Source organism: Oculina patagonica, chromosome 3, assembly GCF_052425735.1.
Source record: "Oculina patagonica isolate OP01 chromosome 3, crgOcupat, whole genome shotgun sequence".
Taxonomy (NCBI): Eukaryota; Metazoa; Cnidaria; class Anthozoa; order Scleractinia; family Oculinidae; genus Oculina; species Oculina patagonica.
Genome location: NC_135760.1, coordinates 2,266,986 through 2,287,743, shown reverse-complemented (window position 1 = coordinate 2,287,743; position 20,758 = coordinate 2,266,986). Strand labels below are relative to the sequence as shown.

At 38.2% G+C, this 20,758-nt stretch overlaps 3 protein-coding genes across 3 annotated transcripts in view; 2 read left to right on the top strand and 1 right to left on the bottom strand.

The window, feature by feature from the left end:
* Positions 1-2,878: 2,878 nt before the first annotated feature.
* LOC144646169 (vacuolar protein sorting-associated protein 53 homolog) overlaps positions 2,879-20,758 on the bottom strand; it is a 52,595-nt gene continuing 34,715 nt past the window's right edge. Inside the window, exons 18-24 of the mRNA XM_078505711.1 lie at positions 10,021-10,099; positions 8,668-8,816; positions 8,103-8,172; positions 6,946-7,031; positions 4,848-4,899; positions 4,344-4,448; positions 2,879-3,128 (exon numbers count right to left, since the gene is read on the bottom strand). Coding sequence (XP_078361837.1) covers positions 2,955-3,128; positions 4,344-4,448; positions 4,848-4,899; positions 6,946-7,031; positions 8,103-8,172; positions 8,668-8,816; positions 10,021-10,099 — 715 coding nt within the window. The 3' untranslated portion in view covers positions 2,879-2,954. The remainder of the gene's footprint in view (positions 3,129-4,343; positions 4,449-4,847; positions 4,900-6,945; positions 7,032-8,102; positions 8,173-8,667; positions 8,817-10,020; positions 10,100-20,758) is intronic.
* LOC144645551 (adenosine receptor A3-like) lies at positions 14,887-16,061 on the top strand. Its single transcript, XM_078505129.1, has one exon. The coding sequence runs from the start codon at positions 15,010-15,012 to the stop codon at positions 15,847-15,849; it is 840 nt and encodes a 279-aa protein (XP_078361255.1). The 5' UTR covers positions 14,887-15,009; the 3' UTR covers positions 15,850-16,061.
* Positions 16,173-19,052, top strand: LOC144646228 (adenosine receptor A3-like). The gene has a single exon (XM_078505768.1). It carries the CDS (start codon positions 17,651-17,653, stop codon positions 18,560-18,562), a length of 912 nt encoding a protein of 303 aa, XP_078361894.1. The 5' UTR covers positions 16,173-17,650; the 3' UTR covers positions 18,563-19,052.

The window sequence follows — 20,758 nt, the reverse complement described above, 5'->3', positions numbered from 1 at the left end:
TGAATTAATGTAGCCTGCGCCGCAGACGAACAAAACCCCGGTACTATACCGGGGTTTTGTTCGTCTGCAACGCAGGCTAGAATGAATGAAGACACTTATCAAAATGTAGATATGCAAGTTTCCGTTTGTAATAAAGTATAGACTAAGTAGACTTGATGGAAAATTGATGCCCGGGGGGGACTCCTATATGAAACGGACGGAGATGCTCGTTGGAAAATTTAAAAAGAACCCCTAAAAGAGACCAATCTTGGTGTGGCTCAAACCTTTTGTTGACCCCTAAAAGATACAAAAAACTAAGAATAGAATATATATTTGTACAGTTTCTTCGTGTGTAACCCTAAACGAGACCATTATGGCTAAAAATAGTGGCGTTTTTCCGGGAACACCCTAAGCGAGACCAAAAATCCGAAATTTACACCCCTAAGCGAGACGACGCGCATCCCCGTCACTTTCATATGCGAGTCTCCCCCCCCGGAATCGATGTAGTCTTTCATGTTAGCAAATGGTTTAGCGTAATGTTAAATAATGTAGTTTAATACAAAACGGTTTAGCGTGCTGTGTAATGGTTTAAGGGCTTGATACGAAACAGTAAAATGCTCACTTGAAATTGTTTAGTACCACAGTACATCGAATTGCCTTACATCATCTGATTTAGCGTTACCTGAAATTTGTTTAGCGTGACACGAAATGGCTTAGCGTGATGTGAAATGTTTTCGTGTTTAGAGATGGACCATAGGGAAAGGAAGGATGGGGTGAGCAATTTCTCAAAAAAAATCCTGCAGAGAAAACAAACTGCTGAAAAAAGGGGAAAATTTAACGTTATATTTTTACGAACTTCATCGTTTGACCTCGGAGACCTACTGCGAGAATTGAGTTGACCAAAGTCCACATTTAAGACTCCGCAACATCTTATCGTTGTGTAACTGAGTTGCGATGAAGCAACATTACTATTCTAAGAACATTCTTAAAAACATCCGTGTTTGAGCATTTTAGAAAGGCCCCAGTTGTTAATGAAACCCTCCTGCACTTAAAATAGGTTACAGAAATACCACAATTACGATCAGGCTCTTCTTTCAAAATAAATCCCCCACCCCACCCCACCCCCAAAAAACTAAAACAAAGGAAACTCCTTAAAATTTACCGTCAAATTAAGCCCCCTTCTCCTTTTGCCTCCTCTCTTCTTCCCCACTGCTCTAGATGGCTAATCATGACAATGTACGAACAAGGAAGCAAGGCAACTTTGTCATTTAAAGTTATTTATCCACAACAACTATCTATTTTTTGTTGCTATTTCGTGTAAATTTGTTACCAAACAGTACCAAAACATTGAAAGCCACTTTATTATATTTTTAGTATAGACCTTAACAGCCCCAACTGATACATTATTTGAAATAAGCCCCCCCCCCCCCCTACCGTCTCTAATGAGCCACCCTCATTAATGAGCTACCTCCACCCACCCCACTCCCCCCAACAACAACACAAAAAGGTCTTAAAACAAATAAGCCCAACGGGGGCTCAGAGCTTTGACGGTAGTTTATAACTCAAGCCATAGTTAATGAACACGGCAAGGTCGACCTAAGCTACGCTAGATTCAACCCAATCTGTATCCCAACCCCTCCCCGACTCACCTGTGCGCATCTCTCGAGTACTATAGTAAGAGGCAATAAAAGAACAGTCTCAGAAAGTTTAAGCATGAAATATATTTTATAAATTCATTTTAAGAAAATAACGTTCTTTTATAACAAGTTCAGACTTTTATTACCTATATTTCCTCGACTTTCCGCCCCTTCTCTAATAACCGCCTCGACAGATCATGAGATTTAAAATGTAGAGCTACCTTTACCCGTGTGCATAAAATAGAAGACGTCTATACGCAGGCTTAAGTTGTTTGTCTCTTTAAAAATAGTCAGAATGAAATTACGCAGAAAGTACAAAGCGGAATGAGGTCTAGTTTCTTCCCAAAATTTAATTGATAAACCTGATATTTGAAATAAGCTTCTGGGCACTAAATCGAAGAAATGCGATATTTTCATTTATATTTACACTTTTCTGACTGTAAATATGTCCTACAATCGAACACACGCAAAGATGATTCAATTTCCCCTTTACCAATCTGTGATTTTCAAATAATCACAAGCTCAACCTTATAAACTGTAAACAGATAAATAAATCTTCCATTTAAGTAACATTACTAAACATTGGTGACATTTTGCATTTGAAATTTTGGTTTCAAACCAAACCATGGACTTATCCACACAGGGCCCTTGTGTGCAAGGTACAATTTACAGACATGTTGCCCTAGGTGTTGTATTCTGGCGTGTTAACATGTATTCATTGGTCGGGTGGGTGGGGTGAGATCATTGGCCATTGCCAATGATCTCCATTATAGCCATTGCCACAGTTGATAGCCATCGCCACAGGCGCCTTCCGACCTCACCCTTGAGTTGCATCGTAAGCGCATTTGAACATATTCACAAGGACGATGCGCTAAAATACATTACCATTACCATTATAATTTACAGAGACTATTGTCCTACTAAAACGTTTTCAAACAGTCAGACACCTTAGATATAACGAACGGTTCGGTGTAAACGCCACATTGTTATATCCATGTTACGCGATAAAGAACATCGGACGTTACGAATCGAGGTTTCGGAGAACATCGGACATAACGAACAAAATCTTTGGAGAGTAGCGGGTATAACGAGCCAAATCTTCGGACAGCATTGGATATGACGAACCAGATCATCGAAGGACATCGGATACAACGAACCAAATCTTCAGAGAACACCGGATGTGACAAACAAAATCTTCGGAGAACATCGTACATGACGAACCAAATCTCGGGAAACATCTGATAAAATGACAAATGTTCGGAACGAGCTAGTTTGCACTGCATCTCACAACAGCGCTCCTTTAATATTAATGTAAAAAAACTATTATTAAGTATTACGCTAGAACGGTTTTTTGATTAGTCTCTCGAGCTTCTTTATTCTGCTCGATTCCTGCTCGGTCGTTGCATGAGATTGAGTAGCGGCGGATTCTCCTGGTAAACTGCCTGCCGGAGGGGAGGGGAGTCGGGAGCGGAATAGGTCCAGCATGCTGTGCTGCTCGCTGCGCTTTAAACCCTAGGGAGGGAAGGTGGTAAAAAAATGTCAAGCTGAGAAAAACCGTAATTAAAAGAATTGTACATGTAGATGTTGTGGTTTAATTTTTTCCTTGGTTTATTTTTTTCAAACCAGTTTGATTTTTACTTCCCTTTGTTTTAGATTATGATAATGAATATGAGACAATGAAAAATAAAAATCAAACTGGTTTGAAAAATTTTAAACCAAAGATAAATTTAAATCACAACATAGACAAAAGCAAGAGCAAGAATATTAGGCCTATTTTGTCCATCTAAGGCCTAAGTCGTTTACTATCAGACAAACTGTTTTTAGGCATCTTCAATTCCTGCTGTCTCAGCTGAATTTATTTCCAGTAGCATTTTATACTCATAGATTTCTGTTAACTTGAGCCAAAGCGAAAGTTTAACTACTAAAGTTTCTCTGCTATACGCTGATAGCCATACTCTTCCTATAACTGGTTCTACCGGTATATACCAGAAACTCTTCAGTTAGTTTCTCTCCTGTCTCTCTCTTCCTCTCTCCCTCACCGCCTATGTAACATAACCAGTGCAAAACAAATGATGCGCAATACAAAATGTTTCTATGCTGAAATTATCTTTGCCATCATATCACTAAAAAAGATCAATCGGCAAACGACCGGTTCGTTCAGTTTTCTACTGCTTTTTGTAAAACGAATACTGAAGTATTGACTAAGTCAATCACTACAGCGCCAATACACACAGAAAAACAACTAGTTTTCGAAGAAAAACACCGTAGCGGCGGCAAGCGCAGAAAAGTATTTTGGCTACCAGTGAAAATCCGCGAGAATGTATAACAACAACGTGTAACAGCAACAAACGCGGAAAATGAGATAATTGGCAGAAAGGGTGGGAAGACAAGTAACCTGTCATACGCGCGGTAAATATCAGGCAAAGCAAAACATCATTTGGTCGGGAAATGATATCTAAGGAGTTTGACACAAAAACTTACGAAACCGATGGCAAAATTCGCTTTAAGGCTACACGAGGACGCTTCATTTGCCTTAAAACACTTAGCTGCGTTCATCGCCTCTTTTGTCGACTCTTATTTTTTTCTGCCTATCTACGTCCCTTTTCCTTTTTTTGACGTGCTTCATGCAGGCAAATAGATTTGGTAATAATGAAACAAACCACCAATTATAAAGCACAACCATCAGAAGGAGACATAAGAAAAAATGTATAGTTTAGCTCCTCTAACCTTCATGTCCAGAAGTTTCTGAAAGTTGGAAGTGTCAGCGTCTGCAAGTAACTTGATGTAATTGTCGACAAAGCCAACCGCAGGGTCGTGCGGGGACATTACCACCTGACAACAAAGAAAAATATTAAGCGGGCTACAAGCAACGAGTACTTGACAAGAAAGTGTCACTGTTTTGAAATAACTTCAACATACAGGGTGTATCACACCTAGCACAAAATTTATTGGATAACGGCTTATTGAATATTGAAGTACAATATCATGTGCAATTAAAAATAGTGATTCAACAAAAATTTCCCCAACGGTATATTTATGTTTTGATCTCAAAACGAGCAGCAAAATGTCACTTTAGACGTCACATGGGGTGTGGTCGTAAGGTGAGGTTCCACTTGGCAGCGGATGATGTCTTGATAGAAAAGAAATATCCTGCACATTAGGGCGTTTTTATTTGCCGGCCTCGTACTAAATTAGAGATGCGATGAATGTAAAGAAACCTATGGTAATTACCTTCAATATCATTTCTGCCTTTTTCATTCCTTTCGCCACAACTTTAGTGAAACTGAAACAAAGAGAAAATCCCAGTGAGGATAACCTGACTAGCAAAATGTTCTGGATTTATTGGTTTCCTGCTGACGTTACCACATAAAAGCGTTGTTTTTTTTCCACGATATCAAAACGAGCGGAAAAAGCAAAAAATATTACAATTTATAATCAAGCAGACAGATGATGAAAATAAGGACAATCGTCAATAAGAGTAAATTACCCTGTTGTAACACTAAATTCTCACAATTTACATTAAAAGAAATGTATAAGAATATGGAGGGAGAATTTTAATTTCGAGCTTGCATAAATAACCTCAAAGCCCACATGGAAGCAATACACCTTATTCATAAATGGCGGAACGCGCGGAAGAGTTTGGGCCGAGTACATGAAAGCGAGGCTAGTGAGGCTTCGGCTTCGAACCAAAACAAAGAAAAGTATGGCGGATTGAAGTAGTATTTGATAATTCTTGAAATATCTCGTCGGTTAAAAAGCGATTCTTAGGTTTTGATGACTGCCCTTGAAATCCCTGGTTTGTCAACTGCAGATTTGGCCGTATGGTTTCGAATTCAACACATATCATGGAAAAAATTTCGTCGGAAAACCGCATCGATCCTCTATGAGTCTCTTCACTGCCTGCTCGTGTACAATTGTAATCCAGACAACTTTCAAGTTTCCTTTCGAAGACCCTAGAAGCTTGCAGGAAGGCAGAGGGAAGAAACACGATATAGAAAAGACTATGGAGCTTGTTAAAAAAATTAACACGTCTCTCTATACAGTAAGCAAAAATCGTGATTATATAGGTTTCTTGAGTATTTTGCCTTCGAAGACATTAATAAGCTGAAATGTTGTTCACAGTTGGTTGACCATTCTTTATAGATGTTGCTTGTAACAAATCCTTAAATTTTAGAAAAAGTAAAGCCAAGGAAAGTAGAAATAGCGTATAAAGAGCGAGCTTTCAAATTTTTAACTTTTCAAATTGAAATAAATTTTACAGCGGACGGTAAGATTCTTGCAATATTTAATGTTCCGATCTGATTTGCTGAATTCAGAATTTAAGCACTTCTTTGATACCAAATCCTCTTGCTGATTTTTTTGTCCATATATACTGATCTATTTGTGATTCTTAAATTGTGTATACATTTGAATGCTCGGGTTAGAATGCCGAGGTTAGTGAGTGCAAGTTTTGTTAAACGATAGACTGAACTGAAATATTTTTAACCTGTCGCTAGTCGCACAATGTTGGCGATTTTTTTTTTAAATTTTCATATCCAGAGACGTGCAAAATCGCTATAGTCTCTATAATATCTATTATCCTCTGCCTTTTTGCCAGCTTACAAAGTCTTCCATTAAAACGAAACTATAGTAATACGGATAGCAACAGTACACAAGGCAGGGAAGAGGTCAAGAAGATCGATGCTGTTTTGCGACGAAATTGTTCCATGATTTGTGTTGACTTCGCATCCATACGACCGTATATGCAGTTGTCAAACCAGGGACAGTCTAGGGATTCCAATGGTAGTCATCAACAGCCAAGAATCGCTCTCTAACCGACGAGATATTTCAATAATTATCAAATACTACTTCAATCCGCCATACTTTTCTTTGTTTTGGTTCGAAGCCGAAGCCTCACTAGCCTCGCTTTCATGAACTCGGCCCAAACTCTTCCGCGCGTTACGCCATTTATGAATAAGGTGTATACGATTAGCGAATTAGCGGTTTCCTTATGACTGTCGTATAAGGAAAACCAAAACATAAAATCTGCTGACCTTTCATTGCGAACAAGAACAACCCAATAAACCAATCATATCTCGAAGCATGAATATGCAGTCCGTGTCAAGCACAGGAAAACGCGCGCACGCCAAGTGACGATTAATTTCAGTGTGTTTTTAGCGTTACTAAATGGTTGAAAATAGAAACAGCATGCTCGTTCTGGTTGGTTACAGCACGTTGCTTGAGTTTCAGGGACCAATCGCAGACCTCAGCAAAATTGAATCAGACACATATTAATTACTTGCGACAGTCACACGGAAACGGCTCCAAATTATTATCCGTGGCGAGTTACCTTGCTGGAGGCTTTCTTTGTATTTTGGAGCCAATGGAGGGAAGATCCAGGAGAATTGTCTTGAGAGAATGAGTATCTAGTAACAACTGTTGAAGAAAGAAAAGTAGCCAATGTAAATGTTGGAGTTAAAAAGCTCGCTTTTATCGAAAAAAAGTGCTCACCACAACTGCACTCAGCAAGGAACTTAATAATAGAAAAATAATGTGGTGTTTTTAACAACCCGCTTTCTCAGCCCAAAAGGCAGCGTCTTGCTTGCCCAGACACCTAGTTACCACGCAAGAAAACTGGCAAGCAATTTGAGTTTCTTTGGTCATATGCAAAAAAAAAAAAACACCGTCTTCGCAATGCCTTCGTCTCTAGATTTGAAGCTGTTAAGTTCTAGCACTAGTATGCACCCTACAAACCTTACCCTCTCCTCCCCCTCCCCAAGAATATATAGAGCAGCTAGTCTTTTGGTTTACAAAAACCTACCATCTTAACGGCACGCGCAGTTGTGCACGACGTAATAAGATGAGGGTGTTAAATATACTTCTTATAAAGACAAGATACACGGATTCCATTGTCAAAGCCACACTCTCTCTAGACGTGATCTAAGGGGTCAGAATAAGGGCGCTTTCCATTTGTCACAACCGGCCGGCCTGGCCGGTAGTTTTAAACGTGAAATGAGCTTTTCAATGAGATTTTCCCACAAATCCACCATAACAATGTATACTAGAGCAGTTTTCAATTGAGTTTAGTAAAACCAAAACCAAAGTAATTACTCTGGCCAATCACAAAGGACACGGACAATCCAGTGAACCAATCAAAACTCGAAGCAAATACATGTAGCCGGTACGAAGCGCGGGAAAACGTGCGCGAGCGAAACACGATTGGTTTTGGTTTTACTCCTGATTGGCTGAGAAAGTGGCGCGAGATTTTTAAGCCAATTACTAAGCGCAGTAATGCAAAACCAAAGCAAACGCAATTTACTTTCGACACTCAAGTGACAACCGCTCTATTTATGTATTGACTGATTTGACAGGACAAAACTGACTTACAACAAAATTCTGTTCTCGAATATACCGGTCTGGCCTGCCAGTTCTGGCAAATGGAAAGCGCCCTAAATCTTTGCTTTTCGTCAGATATAGACAAACGTATACGTGTTTTCCAACCGTTACCTGTTCGGCGCCAACTGTACTGATTGGTTTACACTTGTACAAGTTGCTGATAAACCGCGGGATGAAAGAGCTGAGAAAAATAAAACAAGAATCAGTACAAGCAAACGCTGGCAGGACGGTGGTGAGCCGAGTTTTAGTTTGGCACCTAAAAGCTGAGTTGTAGCTATACGTTAACATGGCTGCAAAACTGTTACGGCTACTTTTTGTGGCCCAAAACAAAAAAAATCAAACATTTCTTTTTGGTAGAAACCTTTTAGCCATGTTGCAACTCCCGCTGAGAAGATAATTCTTCATAAATATAATCTGTATCCGTAATACGGCCACTCCAAAGCCACTATGCATGATACATGTAATTTTGAAAATGAAAATACAAAGTTAACACAAATCGTCTTCGCTTTGACAAACTACTTTTCACTAAAATGACATTTATGTAGGGGTTATAATTTTAAAGACTAATGACCAGAAATGAAAAGAGCATGACGAAATTCAACAACATGGCCAATTGTGATGCCACTAGCGTAGCGAAGTGATATGACATGTGTTATGTTTTATGTTCAGGACTTACTTTACAAACTTGACGCAGAACTGAGTAAAGTATTTTCTTGCCGACGACAGATAATCTCGTATGAGGGGTAATGCTTCCTTCAGGTGGTTAGAGATCGCTGTCACGTAAGAGCTTTCATCTCCTACAGCTTCTACACTCTGCCAGTTGACCTACAAGCAAACATGGCAGATGTACATACATGTTACTAAACTAGCTTACTCGCTACTACTACAAGCTTACAAGGTCCTCTTTTTGAAAGTCTACAGATGGAGAAAAGGCGTGATCCATAAACGTAGGGGGCTTTCACTTATTAGTGCATGATAATAATAATAATTATAATTAATAATAATAATTTATACATTTATATAGCGCTAAAAAACTATCCCCACCCCCCCCCCCCCCCCCCCCCGCCACCACCACCACTCCCCCTTGGTAGGCAAACATGTCACATTCCCTCCAGTAATTCACCCTTTTTTCATAGTTTGCTGGAATGTAAACCCTCCATCTAGTTTCCCAAAACAAATAAATAAAAGTCCCCTTAAAATACGGCACGAGACCAACATTTCCGAGTTCAATGAAGTTTAATTTAAGGTGATTCCACTGAAATAGAAGGAGTATTAAAAATTTTCTAAAACTTCCAGGTTACAATTATGTTAGGAGCATTAAAAAAATGAAATAAAAAATGGGGGTCACCGCGCTAGTTTTTGTGTAAAATGGATGGGCATTTTAGTAAATATACGACCCGCGAGATATATATTAGGAACCCTAGTAATCCAAATGGGGATCGCTATTGTTTCCAGAAAAAAATCATTTTGCATTAAAGAACTGGTCTAGTTCAACAAAAAGGACTTTTATCTTATATTAAAAACTATTCTTATTGTACAGGAATTAAGATAAGGAAAGAAATTTAAGATTTTGCTCCGTGCGCACGTTAACGGCACTACCTAAAAACGTGTTTTTTACGGCATTCAAATTAAAATATCTCAATGTAGAATTTTAAATTTTTTTTTAAATCGCGATATATTGTAGACAACAGTTTGACATTTAAATTAATGCATTAAAAAATGGGGGTCACCGTGCTCGTTCAAGAGAAAACGACCATTTATTTCCCTACCGAGCTTAGCCTAAAGGGAATCTCGTAGTGTTCTGTGTGCGCGCGCGCTCGTGCGCGCGCTAAATGACGCGAAAACTTATGCGCAGCAAGGATGCGCAATGCAATACCGTGGAATCACCTTAACTGACACTTTTACATCTTTGCAGCTGATAAATATTCTCGGCAAACGCGTGTGACAGTGCTAAGTACATTCACGTATTTGAAGCCATATTCCAACAAGTTTCACCGGTCAGACGGAGAAATAGAGTTGCATACTGCACCTTTATTAATGCTGTTAAAGGAGCATCACAGGCATTCTCCAAGTCTTGCACAAGTAGCTGGATACAGTTTGATATGACACTAGCGATAAAAAGAAAAGAAAGGAGTTTATTAATAGTATAAGCTACACGAAAAAAGTTTTATGTTTGTTTGTTTGTTTGTTTGTTTGTTTGTTTCTGGCATGGATCTTCAGTTTAAAATCATTGTCCTTCATTGTCTGTCGACTCAAACCCTGGACAAGAAAAAAGTTTACCGTTAGGTTGGTTAAGAAACGAGGAGATAACTGCCGGACATTTCAAGCTAATTTTTTATACGACAAAAACTTATTTCAATTTATAATATAGATAGGAGTCTACGCGCGCTCTGATTGGCTAAAAACCTATGTTTTATCAGAGTATAAAACATAGAAAAATCATGTTTATTGTTTTTCGTCAGCTTTCCTCGGTGCTTCGCGCGTCGTGCTGTTCGTTGGCTATACCACTCGTATCCAACAAGGGCGAATGGAATAATTGTTTTATTAAATTCCTTTTTAAGTATAAATCCACTGGACATTTCATTTTGATGTAAACGAAGTGAGGCGGGAAAAATTGGGCGCGGGTCCACTGCTTGAGTTGATGAAACCGCAGGAAAGCGAGCGAGAGAGTTTCTTTCGGATCTTCACTCTCCTCTTATCGTCTATTCATGCTGAACTTGTTGTGACAACAATTAAGGTTTACGGGAATATCCGAAGCAATAGCTTTTCTGGAATACGCCTTGTTCAAGTCGAACGAAGCAAGGGACGGATGTCATCGAGACTACTATATTATCCTGGATGAAATTGCTCGAGAAATGTAGAAAACATTCGCCTACGGCTCATGTTTTCTACATTTCCCTCGTGTTCTCAAATGCCCGTCGTGTTTTATGACAGTATAAAACATGCTTAGGCTTCTTTATTTGTTAAATAAAGGGGGAGAAACAAAGGGAAACTCGGAAGTAGCTATTCACAAGAAACAAAAGTCTATCATATAAAAGGGTAACTGGATTAAAAGGGTTAGGTGGCAGCTCTCGTAAGGTCTCACATCAATGGCTCGCTTCCCTTCAAGGGATCTATAGCAAAAAAAAAAAAACAGGAACAATGCTCCAAGCCTCAAAAAACAGAAGCAACCGCTACACTAGAGGACCAGTAGAATTACAAGCTCACGAGAGCTGCTAAACTGCTGAATTAAAGTCTTACAGGAAGAGTGTTAGCCATGTTGGTTCGTCGCAGTTCGGTCAACCTCTAGAATTCCCTAACAGTGCCTCGGTTCCAAAGTGCGATTTTTGCTTTTCCTGTGCCAAAATGGCGTCAGGTCGACAAAATTGACCTCCGCGGAAGTTATTTCCAAGTTCGCATTGTTGTGAAAAGTATACTCAAAGAATAACTTCCATTTTATCCTGTTACCTTTCCTGCATATGTGTTCATGCATCTGAAATCATTTTTGCATACAGCAGTAAACTGTCATTATGTGGGCTGGTGAAGTTTCATATACATATGAAACTTCACATATGATAAGACAAAAAAGCAAACAGATCTCACTCTACAACTCTGAAACTACAACATTAACGTATAAATGCATAGAGATATTCTGTGTTTTTGAATCTACGAAAAAGTTAAAACGGTCTCTTTTCCATCCTTTCAATAATTGTCAGATACGTTGCATGAGGCATTAGACACATACTTAAATAAACAAAACCTAGGGCTAATTGGGGACACTAATTAAGAAGAATCCAAACTGAGTTTATACACCCACAGCTAAAATTATCTCAAGCTGATTTTAATTAGTAAGCAAGATAATATTCCATGAAAGCAACTAACAAATCTGTCACTTTTGAACACAAACGTGACTGAAGAGCAAGCAATTAAAGCCCAATGCCATGAACACCGGGCCCCTATTAATTCAAAATTTAAAGAGACACGTGAAAACGGTCATTATGCACAACTGAAGGAGTTTTCGGCGACAAAACTGTTTATTTTTCGATTAACTGAAAGCAAGCACAATTTTCGCACAATCCAAGAACAATGGCAAACGAAACTGGAGACGGAAACTTCACAAGCAAACTAAACCAAACACTAAGCGATTCACCAGCATGCACGGTTGAATTTTTTTTCCGCTTTGAACATTTTCTTTCCATCTCTACATCTCTTGAAAATGCTCTTATTATCCTTGCTCTTCAAAAACCCCTTCTATTCATCCTCCGACGAAACTTTTCTTTCAATGTCTGGCGCTCACTGATCTTTGCGTTGGCCTTATTGTACAACCACTCTACGCGACCTACAAGTTGTCTCTTGTAACAAAGATAAACGCGAATGTTGTAACCAATATTTACAAAGTTTGTAGTTCTTTATAGGGATGATTATGGTTGGGGTATCTGTCTTGACGTCGACCGAAATAAGCGTGGATAGACTTCTCGCCCTGCTGTTGGGACTGAGATACAGACATGTCGTAACATTCAAGCGAGTTCTTGTAGTTACAATTTGTATTTGGTCACAATGCGTTATTTTTAAGCTTTATTGGCAATGAACAAAATTACCTTTCTGCTAACCGAAAGACACCTTATAATAGCGAGGATGTTACCTTAAAATAACAAGGATCGCTCATGATTGTTAAGATGGGTGAAGTTTAAGACATGTATGTACTTTACTTTACAACAATGATAAGCCACGATTAGAAAACTTTGACAAACGTATAAATAAACGTCTGATAAGGTCAATGAGGGGTATTTTAGGTGGAATACTGAAGATGACCCAGTTGCAGGCAATGATTCTGCTTCTAGACTGTAGCCTTATTGGCCTTATTGTACAACCACTCTACGCGACCTACAAGAGCATCTTCTAGACTGCTATAAAAATTATTTTTAGAAAAAATTTTTTTTTTTAAAAGGGGAAAAAAGGGAAGGGAAGGGGGGACCCGGGAAAAAAAAAACGTTTCCCAAAAAAAAAAGGAGCGGGAAAAAACTCCCACAAAAAAAAAAAAAATAGTTTTAACTCCCTAAAGTGCCATTTCCGGGTATTTTCGGACAGGATGATAACAAATTATTTGTTTTTGGATGTTTAGACTTGGAAATTTTCTTTAACATAATAAACACTAAACTATTTATTTGTAATAAAAAAATTGAACGATTTCCGTAAAACGGTGAAAACCGGCTTGGATCCGTGCCTGAAGCCACATCTGCCCTATAGCTGGTTTTAATGCGGGTCCTCTGTTCAGTTTAAATTGGAATTGGGAAATTTTGGTTTTTCAGCTGGGAGGATAACCGGAGTACCCGGAAAAAATCCTCGAAGCGAGAGAACCAACAACAAACTCGACCCAGTTATGGGTTGTGTTTGGATCACATTGATGGGAGGCAAGCGTTCTCACCACTGCGCCATTCCCGCTTCCAAGGTAGATGTAACACTTTTTAATATATAAAGGCTAATAAATTTGGAAAAGGAAAAATTTTGGACAAGTAACACGACAAAAGTATTCACTTGAAGTGAATCGCAGATCGATCGTAGCCCGATCAACCCATCCCGTACTGAGCTTCATGAAAGGTTAGCAAGTTAGCTACCGTGTCGAGCAATACACTTTTTCAGTACTAGGCATCGACAGATATGAACTTTCATTTTCAGATATACACCAGCAAATAATTGGCAGAAAGAGACCTGATTTCAATTTGTTATGTACGTACAGAGTTTTATGGACAGTCAAATCAACTAAGCCATTCGCAATTGACGTTATTCAGAGCCGGAGAGTCGACGACACTAACCTAATCTGTGACTACTGCTAATTTATGCAAGATGATGCCGGAAAGCCCGTCTCCACAACATATGTAACCATTATGACTTAGGCTCTATTTCACACTGAATTAGTGAAATAATTTATCTTAGTTGCATTTTACCAAGTTAATGTCCCTGCAGGTGTCTTTACTTAAAATGATTTCCCCACACAATGAACTGTCATTATGAAGTTTAGCATTGTTATTTCTAAAGTTGAGTCTCGGGAAAATATGTAAATTTATCACGGTCAATAATTGCCACCAGTTGAAATTTGACAAAAAGGAGACTTTCTTGACTCTACAAAATGGCTGTGGTTAACTACGACATTAATGTGTAAATCCATATTGACATCCAAACACAATTTATTTAAACAGCAAGGGAAAATATATCATTGTTGCAAGTTGTTTGTTGATTAGCAAGTGTGGTAATATATCATGCAATATATCTATTAATTCTCAGCCGGCAAACGTGTATAGTGAGTGTATAGCTTCACAAGCTCGAGTTAGAATTTCGGGCTTCAGTGCAATTTTTAAGGAAAAAAAACCCCTTGGTAAGAATGTATACTTGTAGCATATAACAAACAGTCTTTTTTCAACTATGTATACAGTCAACTCTCGCCTTGCGGACACCTGGCAATTACGGACACCCCGTAACTACGGACAGGAGCTGACGTCCCGGCGAATAAAAATTATCGAAAATAACTCCCGCTACTACGGACTTTCTCTGTTACGGACACCAAATTGTGGTCCCAAAGGTGTCCGCTATAATGGGAGTTTACTGTAGTGTAAACGTAAATATGTAGTGTCATACCCTTGCCTTCAAAAATCTATAAATGAAAGCTAGTCATACTCAGTATACCCGTATTGCTAATTAGGCTAGTCGGAATGCTATTCAGGCTTAACTCGACACGTAAACCTGAGGTCATAAAATGGACAATCCCACAAATGGCGGTATTTTTTTAAGTTCATAATTATCACTGGGTCCAAATTAAAAATTAATATCACGTCTTGTTAAAACAGGTATAAACAAGATAAAGAACACCTGGACATACAAAGCCATTATCCCAGCAATAAGCGGCAAGCTCCTAATTTTTTTCTCAACTAGAAATGCTCTTCACGGGGAGTTTAATTTTCTGAAGAACAATCAGGCGAACTTGGCTGGTGACGGAGACTACACAAGCAATCTGAGCCAAAAACACAGCGCTTTACCAGCAGGTATGGACGAAATTTTTTTAGTTCTAAACATTTTTCCATCCATTGCCGCATCTCTGGGCAACGCTTTGATACTTGCTGCTCTTCACAAAGTCTCTTCTATTTATCCTCCAACAAAACTTTTCTTTCGATGTCTGGCGGTCGCTGATCTTTGCGTCGGACTTATTATACAACCACTCTATGCGACCTACATTTTGTCTCGTATAATAAAGATGAATGCGAATGCCTTGTTCTATGTTTACCAAGTAAATCGTGCTTTTGGTTGGATTGTGTGTGGAGTATCTGGCTTGACGTCGACCGCAATAAGTGTGGACAGACTTCTCGCTCTTTTGCTGGGACTGAGATATAGACATGTCGTAACACTGAGGCGAGTTTGTGTAGCTGTAACTTGTTTTTGGTTAATTGGCGCTTCACTTGGATGGATCCGGATGTGGAGAAGGGATTTTGCCTTGATGAAAACCTTTGTTCTAATAGCACTTTGTCTAGCAACTTCGATCTACTGTTACACGAGGATCCACTTCAAACTACGACATCAACAAGCTCAAATACAAAACATTGTTCCCCAGGGACAAGCAAACGGAGCGGGAATTCCACTGAACATTGCAAGATACAAAAAGTCAGTTTCTAGCATACTGTGGGTGCAGTTAGCATTTGTTGCCTGCTATGTTCCTTATGGCATTGTGGCTGTGCTCGATGTAAATGGCATAAAAAATGACGTGGCTACATTTACTACAGAGACTCTAGTTTACCTAAACTCATCTCTAAACCCGATCTTGTACTGCTGGAAGATCCGAGAAGTGAGACAAGCAGTGAAAGACACAATCAGACAACTCTACTGCTTGTAAAATATAAGCTGTAAAAACATCTGTCAGTCCGCCTAAGACAACGTTTTTGGATACTAACATGACAGGCAGTCTCCACTGTTGTGTACTAGTCATGGTTCAACAATAACGACACAACTTTATAACTGCAACAGAATGGACAAATCGCGAGAGTTGAAAGTCTAATGCAATTAAGATCAGGCCCTTACAAATAACAAATAAATATCCAGTCCTGGGAAAAAACAGTTATATAAGCCCCATGAGGTGTTCACGGCAAAAAATATCCCACTAAATGACACTAATTCTCTTCAATACCCGCCCAATACCTCGTGAGAAGCATTGAAAAAATACTTCGTACACCAACAGCTTAGGACCAAAAAAAAACATTGCATAAGCTCGTGTTGATTTTTAATTGGTAAGGGAGACAATATTCCATAAACGCAACAACCGTATCTGTCTTCCTTCGACATAACCATGACTTCATGATTGCAATAAAGTTGACAAATCGCAAGATTTAAAAGTCTAATGCAATTAGGATCGGGCCATTACAAATAAAAAATTAATATCCAGTCCTGAAAAAAAAAAAAACAGTTTTTAGGCAAAACGCGAGTAAAAAAAGCAAAGCATTATCTCGTGTTGATTTTTAATTAAGATCAAGCCCTTAAAAATAACAAATAAATATCCATTTCGAGGAAAAACGGTTAAAAAGCAAACCATGAGCTGTTCTCTTGGCAAAAAAGGAACATTGTCGCAATAATAATCTTCAATTCCTGGCCGATAGATCGTGTGAGGCATTAGAAAAATTACTTCTTTCACGAAAAATGCTCCGTACACTAACATAAGGACAAAAACATAGCATATTCTCATGCTGATTTTTAATTGGTAAGCGAGATATTTCATAAATGCAACTAAAGTATCTGTCTTCTTCTAACATAAACATGACTTCATGATTGCAATAAAATAGACAAATAGCAAGATTTAAAAGTCTGATGTAATTAAAATCAGGCCCTTACACATAACAAATAAATATCCAGTCCTGGGAAAAAAACAGTTATAAAGCAAACCATAAGGTGTTCATGGCAAAAAAAAATATCCCACTAATTCTCTTCAATACCCGCCCGATAGTTCTTGTGAGGTATTAGAAAAATACTTCGTACAATAACGGCTAATCCAAAGCTGATTTTATATGGTAACCGAGATAACACTCCATAAAAGCAACTGACATAATTATCTGTCTTTATACAAAATAAACATGATTCTGTCCGAAAAAATGGACAAATCGCGAGATTTAAAAGGTAAATGCAATAAACATTGGCCCCTTACAAATTAAAAATTCATTTCTAGGCCAGTGAATACAGTTAAAAAGCAAACTAGAGGAGTACTCGGCAAAAAAAAAAAAACATTATCCCACTAGTTAACTTTAATACTAGCCAGATAGGTCGTGTGAGATAATTAGACAATATTTCGTACACAGAAAGCTTCACCAGCTGCTAACGACAAAAAATAGCGGAATCTCATGTTGATTTTTTATTGGTAAGTGATACAATATCCCATTAAATCAACTGACATGTCTGTCTATTTTTTAACATAAACACGACTTCATAACTGCAATAAAATTGACAAATCGCAAGATTTAAAAGTCTAATGTCATTAAGATCGGGTCCTTACAAATTAAAAATTAATATCTAGTCCAAACCAGTTATTAACAAGAGGTGTTCTCGGCAACCAAAAAATACATCATTCCACTTATTAACTTCAAGCTGATGGTTTATTTCTCAATCAACTAAAAGCAACCACAGGCAACTTTTCTTACCACCCAAGAACAATGGCGAATGTTACAGGAAATGGAAATTTTACAGCCAAACTGAACCAACAACTCAGCGCATCAACAGCAGGCACAGTTAAATTTTTTTCCGCTTTGAACATTTTTCTTTCCATCACCGCAACTCTGGGCAATATTCTGATTCTTGTTGCTCTTCATAAAATCTCTTCTATTTATCCTCCGACGAAACTTTTCCTTCTCTGTCTGGCGGTCACTGATCTTTGCGTTGGACTTATTGTGCAACCACTCTATCTAACCTACATTATGTCTCCTTTAACAAACATGAACGTGAACATTTTGGACTTTGTTGCCAATGTTTGCTGGGCTTTAAGTTTGAAATTGGGTGGAGTATCTATCTTAACGTCGACTGCAATCAGTGTGGACAGACTTCTCGCCCTGTTGTTGGGACTGAGATATAGACATGTCGTAACACTGAGGCGAGCTCGAGTTGCAATATTTTGTTTTTGGTTAATTGGTGTCTCAGGTGGATCACTCCGGATGTGGAGAAGAGATATTGCCTTGAGGGAAGTCTTTGTTGTCATAATAATTTCTCTAGTAACTTCCATTTTCTGTTACACGAGGATCTACTTAAAACTACGACATCACCAAGCCCAAGTCCAAAACAATGTTCCCCAAGGACAACCGAGCGAAACAAGACTTCCATTGAACATAGCAAGATACAAAAAGTCAGTTTCCAACATAATGTGGGTGCAGTTAGCACTAGTTGCCTGCTATTTTCCGTTCGGTATTGTGTCTCTGCTATTTGTGAATGGAATAGAGAATTACGAGGCCTGGATAGCTGCAACAAGTCTATGCTACTTAAACTCATCGCTAAACCCAATACTGTACTGTTGGAAAATAACAGAAATGAGACAAGCAGTGAAGAACATCATCAGACAGCTCTGCTGTTTTTAAGAAATAAGATGTTTAGATCAACGTAATGTTGGAAAGAAAACTGAGTGTAAAATTGACGTAAAAACGATTTCAGTAAATTTCAAGTCGGGCTATGCTACTAAATACAGTCAACTTTCTCAAAACGCCCACCACTGTTGGATGGACTGGGAGAATCTGAAACGGAATACAGATAACTTTCTAAGGGACATCTTGAGAGCAGGTCCCGAGGGTGTACTCCTTAGATTGAGTTTAATGTATAAAGCCATGTAAGCAATGAGCAAATTTCAGTTGAATCAAACGAAAGCCGTTATTAATATGAAGAAGTTTACTTAGGTAGAAAAGTGCTGAGGAGGTGGAACCAAGTTTGTTTATATGGAAAAGATTGATCCAGACATTGAACAGTTTAGCAGTTACCTTAACACAAAGTGACCATCAACATTTTTCAACTTTACCTCATTTATAATGCCGAACCACCAAAGGGAGAACTTAAATAAAGTACTCATAAACGCCTGGTTAAGTTTCCTATTTAAGAGACGTTTAAGAGTTCGAATTCTTTATAATTCTTCCATTAACTGTAGTGTTCATAAGGTGAGTATAAATCGATTATATCATTGGTACAAGTAATTTAAAAACTTTCCTATAAACAGTAGGTTTTGTTATCAAGTTCCTGGGATCAAGTAGTTTGTATGATGGGAGATCACAGAATGTGCTGACGGAAAATTTAGTTAATTTCATGTGAAATAAAATTCAAAATTACGATTAAAATGATCATACATGCAAACAGTACGGTTTATAATCAAACTCCTGTGATAATTTGTATGTTAGAATATTACAGAATGTATGATGACAGCAAATTTAGTTACTTCATCGATCAACTACCGCAAGTGAATGAATAAAGAATGTGTGAAAAATACAAGCTGCAGGCGAGTGACTTTGATGTATTTTTAGCGTTGTTGTCGTTTCCCTAGTTTTTAATATATAATTTACCCGCATTCACTTTCTTGAGGAATATGCCTTTCTTTTGCAATAAAAGAACTGACTCGTCCCCAGTCGTCTCTTATGCAAGACGCGAAGGATGATGGGAAGGAGAAAAGGCACTTCCCATGATTCCCTCCGTGTTCAGCAGTCGACTCAAGACGGACTCAAAAGACGACTGGGGACGAGTCAGATAAAAGAAACTATTTAGACGTCGTTGGCGTGTGGAATGACGTCATTGCCGTGCTCTGTATTCTCATAAAGGGCAAATTAATTTGCAATGCGGATTCAAAGTAGTAAAATATTCTCACTACCTACAATACACATGAATATAACAATGAGATATGGAAAGGTGAAAATGGTACCCAAATCCACCAGCTTGACCGCTAAACAGTCAAAACTTCAAAGAAGACGAATGAAAACAATTATCTTTGAACAACTAAAGGAAGATATAACCTTAATTTACGGATAGAAAGCAAGCCACAGCTATAAATATCGATTTTTTTAAGACGCGCGGAATCAACATGAAAGTCTTACTTTTTCAAGTTACCATCCATTTCCATCCGAGCCATCCGCAGCTCACGACGCTCGCTAACAGTTTCAGTTCTCTAACACAGAAATCTTTAATAAAGATGTACTATTAATTTTAGGTTTCCAGCGACACAAATACAAATTTTGGCTAGTTAAAAATCTGGTAAAATACGTGACAAAACCCCATTAACTCTATTTAGCCCGGCAAAAGTAAGGTCAAAAGGTGTCCGCGGTACTTTTAAACTTATCTCAATAAAAGAGATTAAAGCAATCGTGGTCAAACTTTCCTCATTGTTATCGTCATTTGCCGTTTCTATTGCAACCATTTTTACCGAGACTTAGTAAATTTAAGACAATTTTCTGTTTTTGTGAACTTTTTTTTCACAGTGTTTGCTTTCATTCGTTTACTTTTTTCAACTTAGCTTAGGAGATTTAAGACTTTTTCGGGAAATTTTGCAATACAAAACGGCGGACTTTTTGAACTAATTTACGCATATACTACCATTTACGTTCCATTTTACCAAATTATTTTCCTTGTTGGTGATTTAATCTAAAATGCTGTCATTTTCGCACACGATGAACTGCCCCCATTAGGCTAGTGCAATCAAACTAAATAAATACTTGTAAAGTGAAATCCTGATGGAATATGTAAATTTTTCTTACCAGTTCGAATTTCCTAGATTTCCTTGACTCTTAAAAAAAAACTTATGT

Coding starts and splice junctions, on each gene's coding strand:
- LOC144646228 (XM_078505768.1), top strand. CDS start 17,651: ATGGCGAATGTTACAGGAAATGGAAATTTTACAGCCAAACTGAACCAA.
- LOC144645551 (XM_078505129.1), top strand. CDS start 15,010: ATGGACGAAATTTTTTTAGTTCTAAACATTTTTCCATCCATTGCCGCA.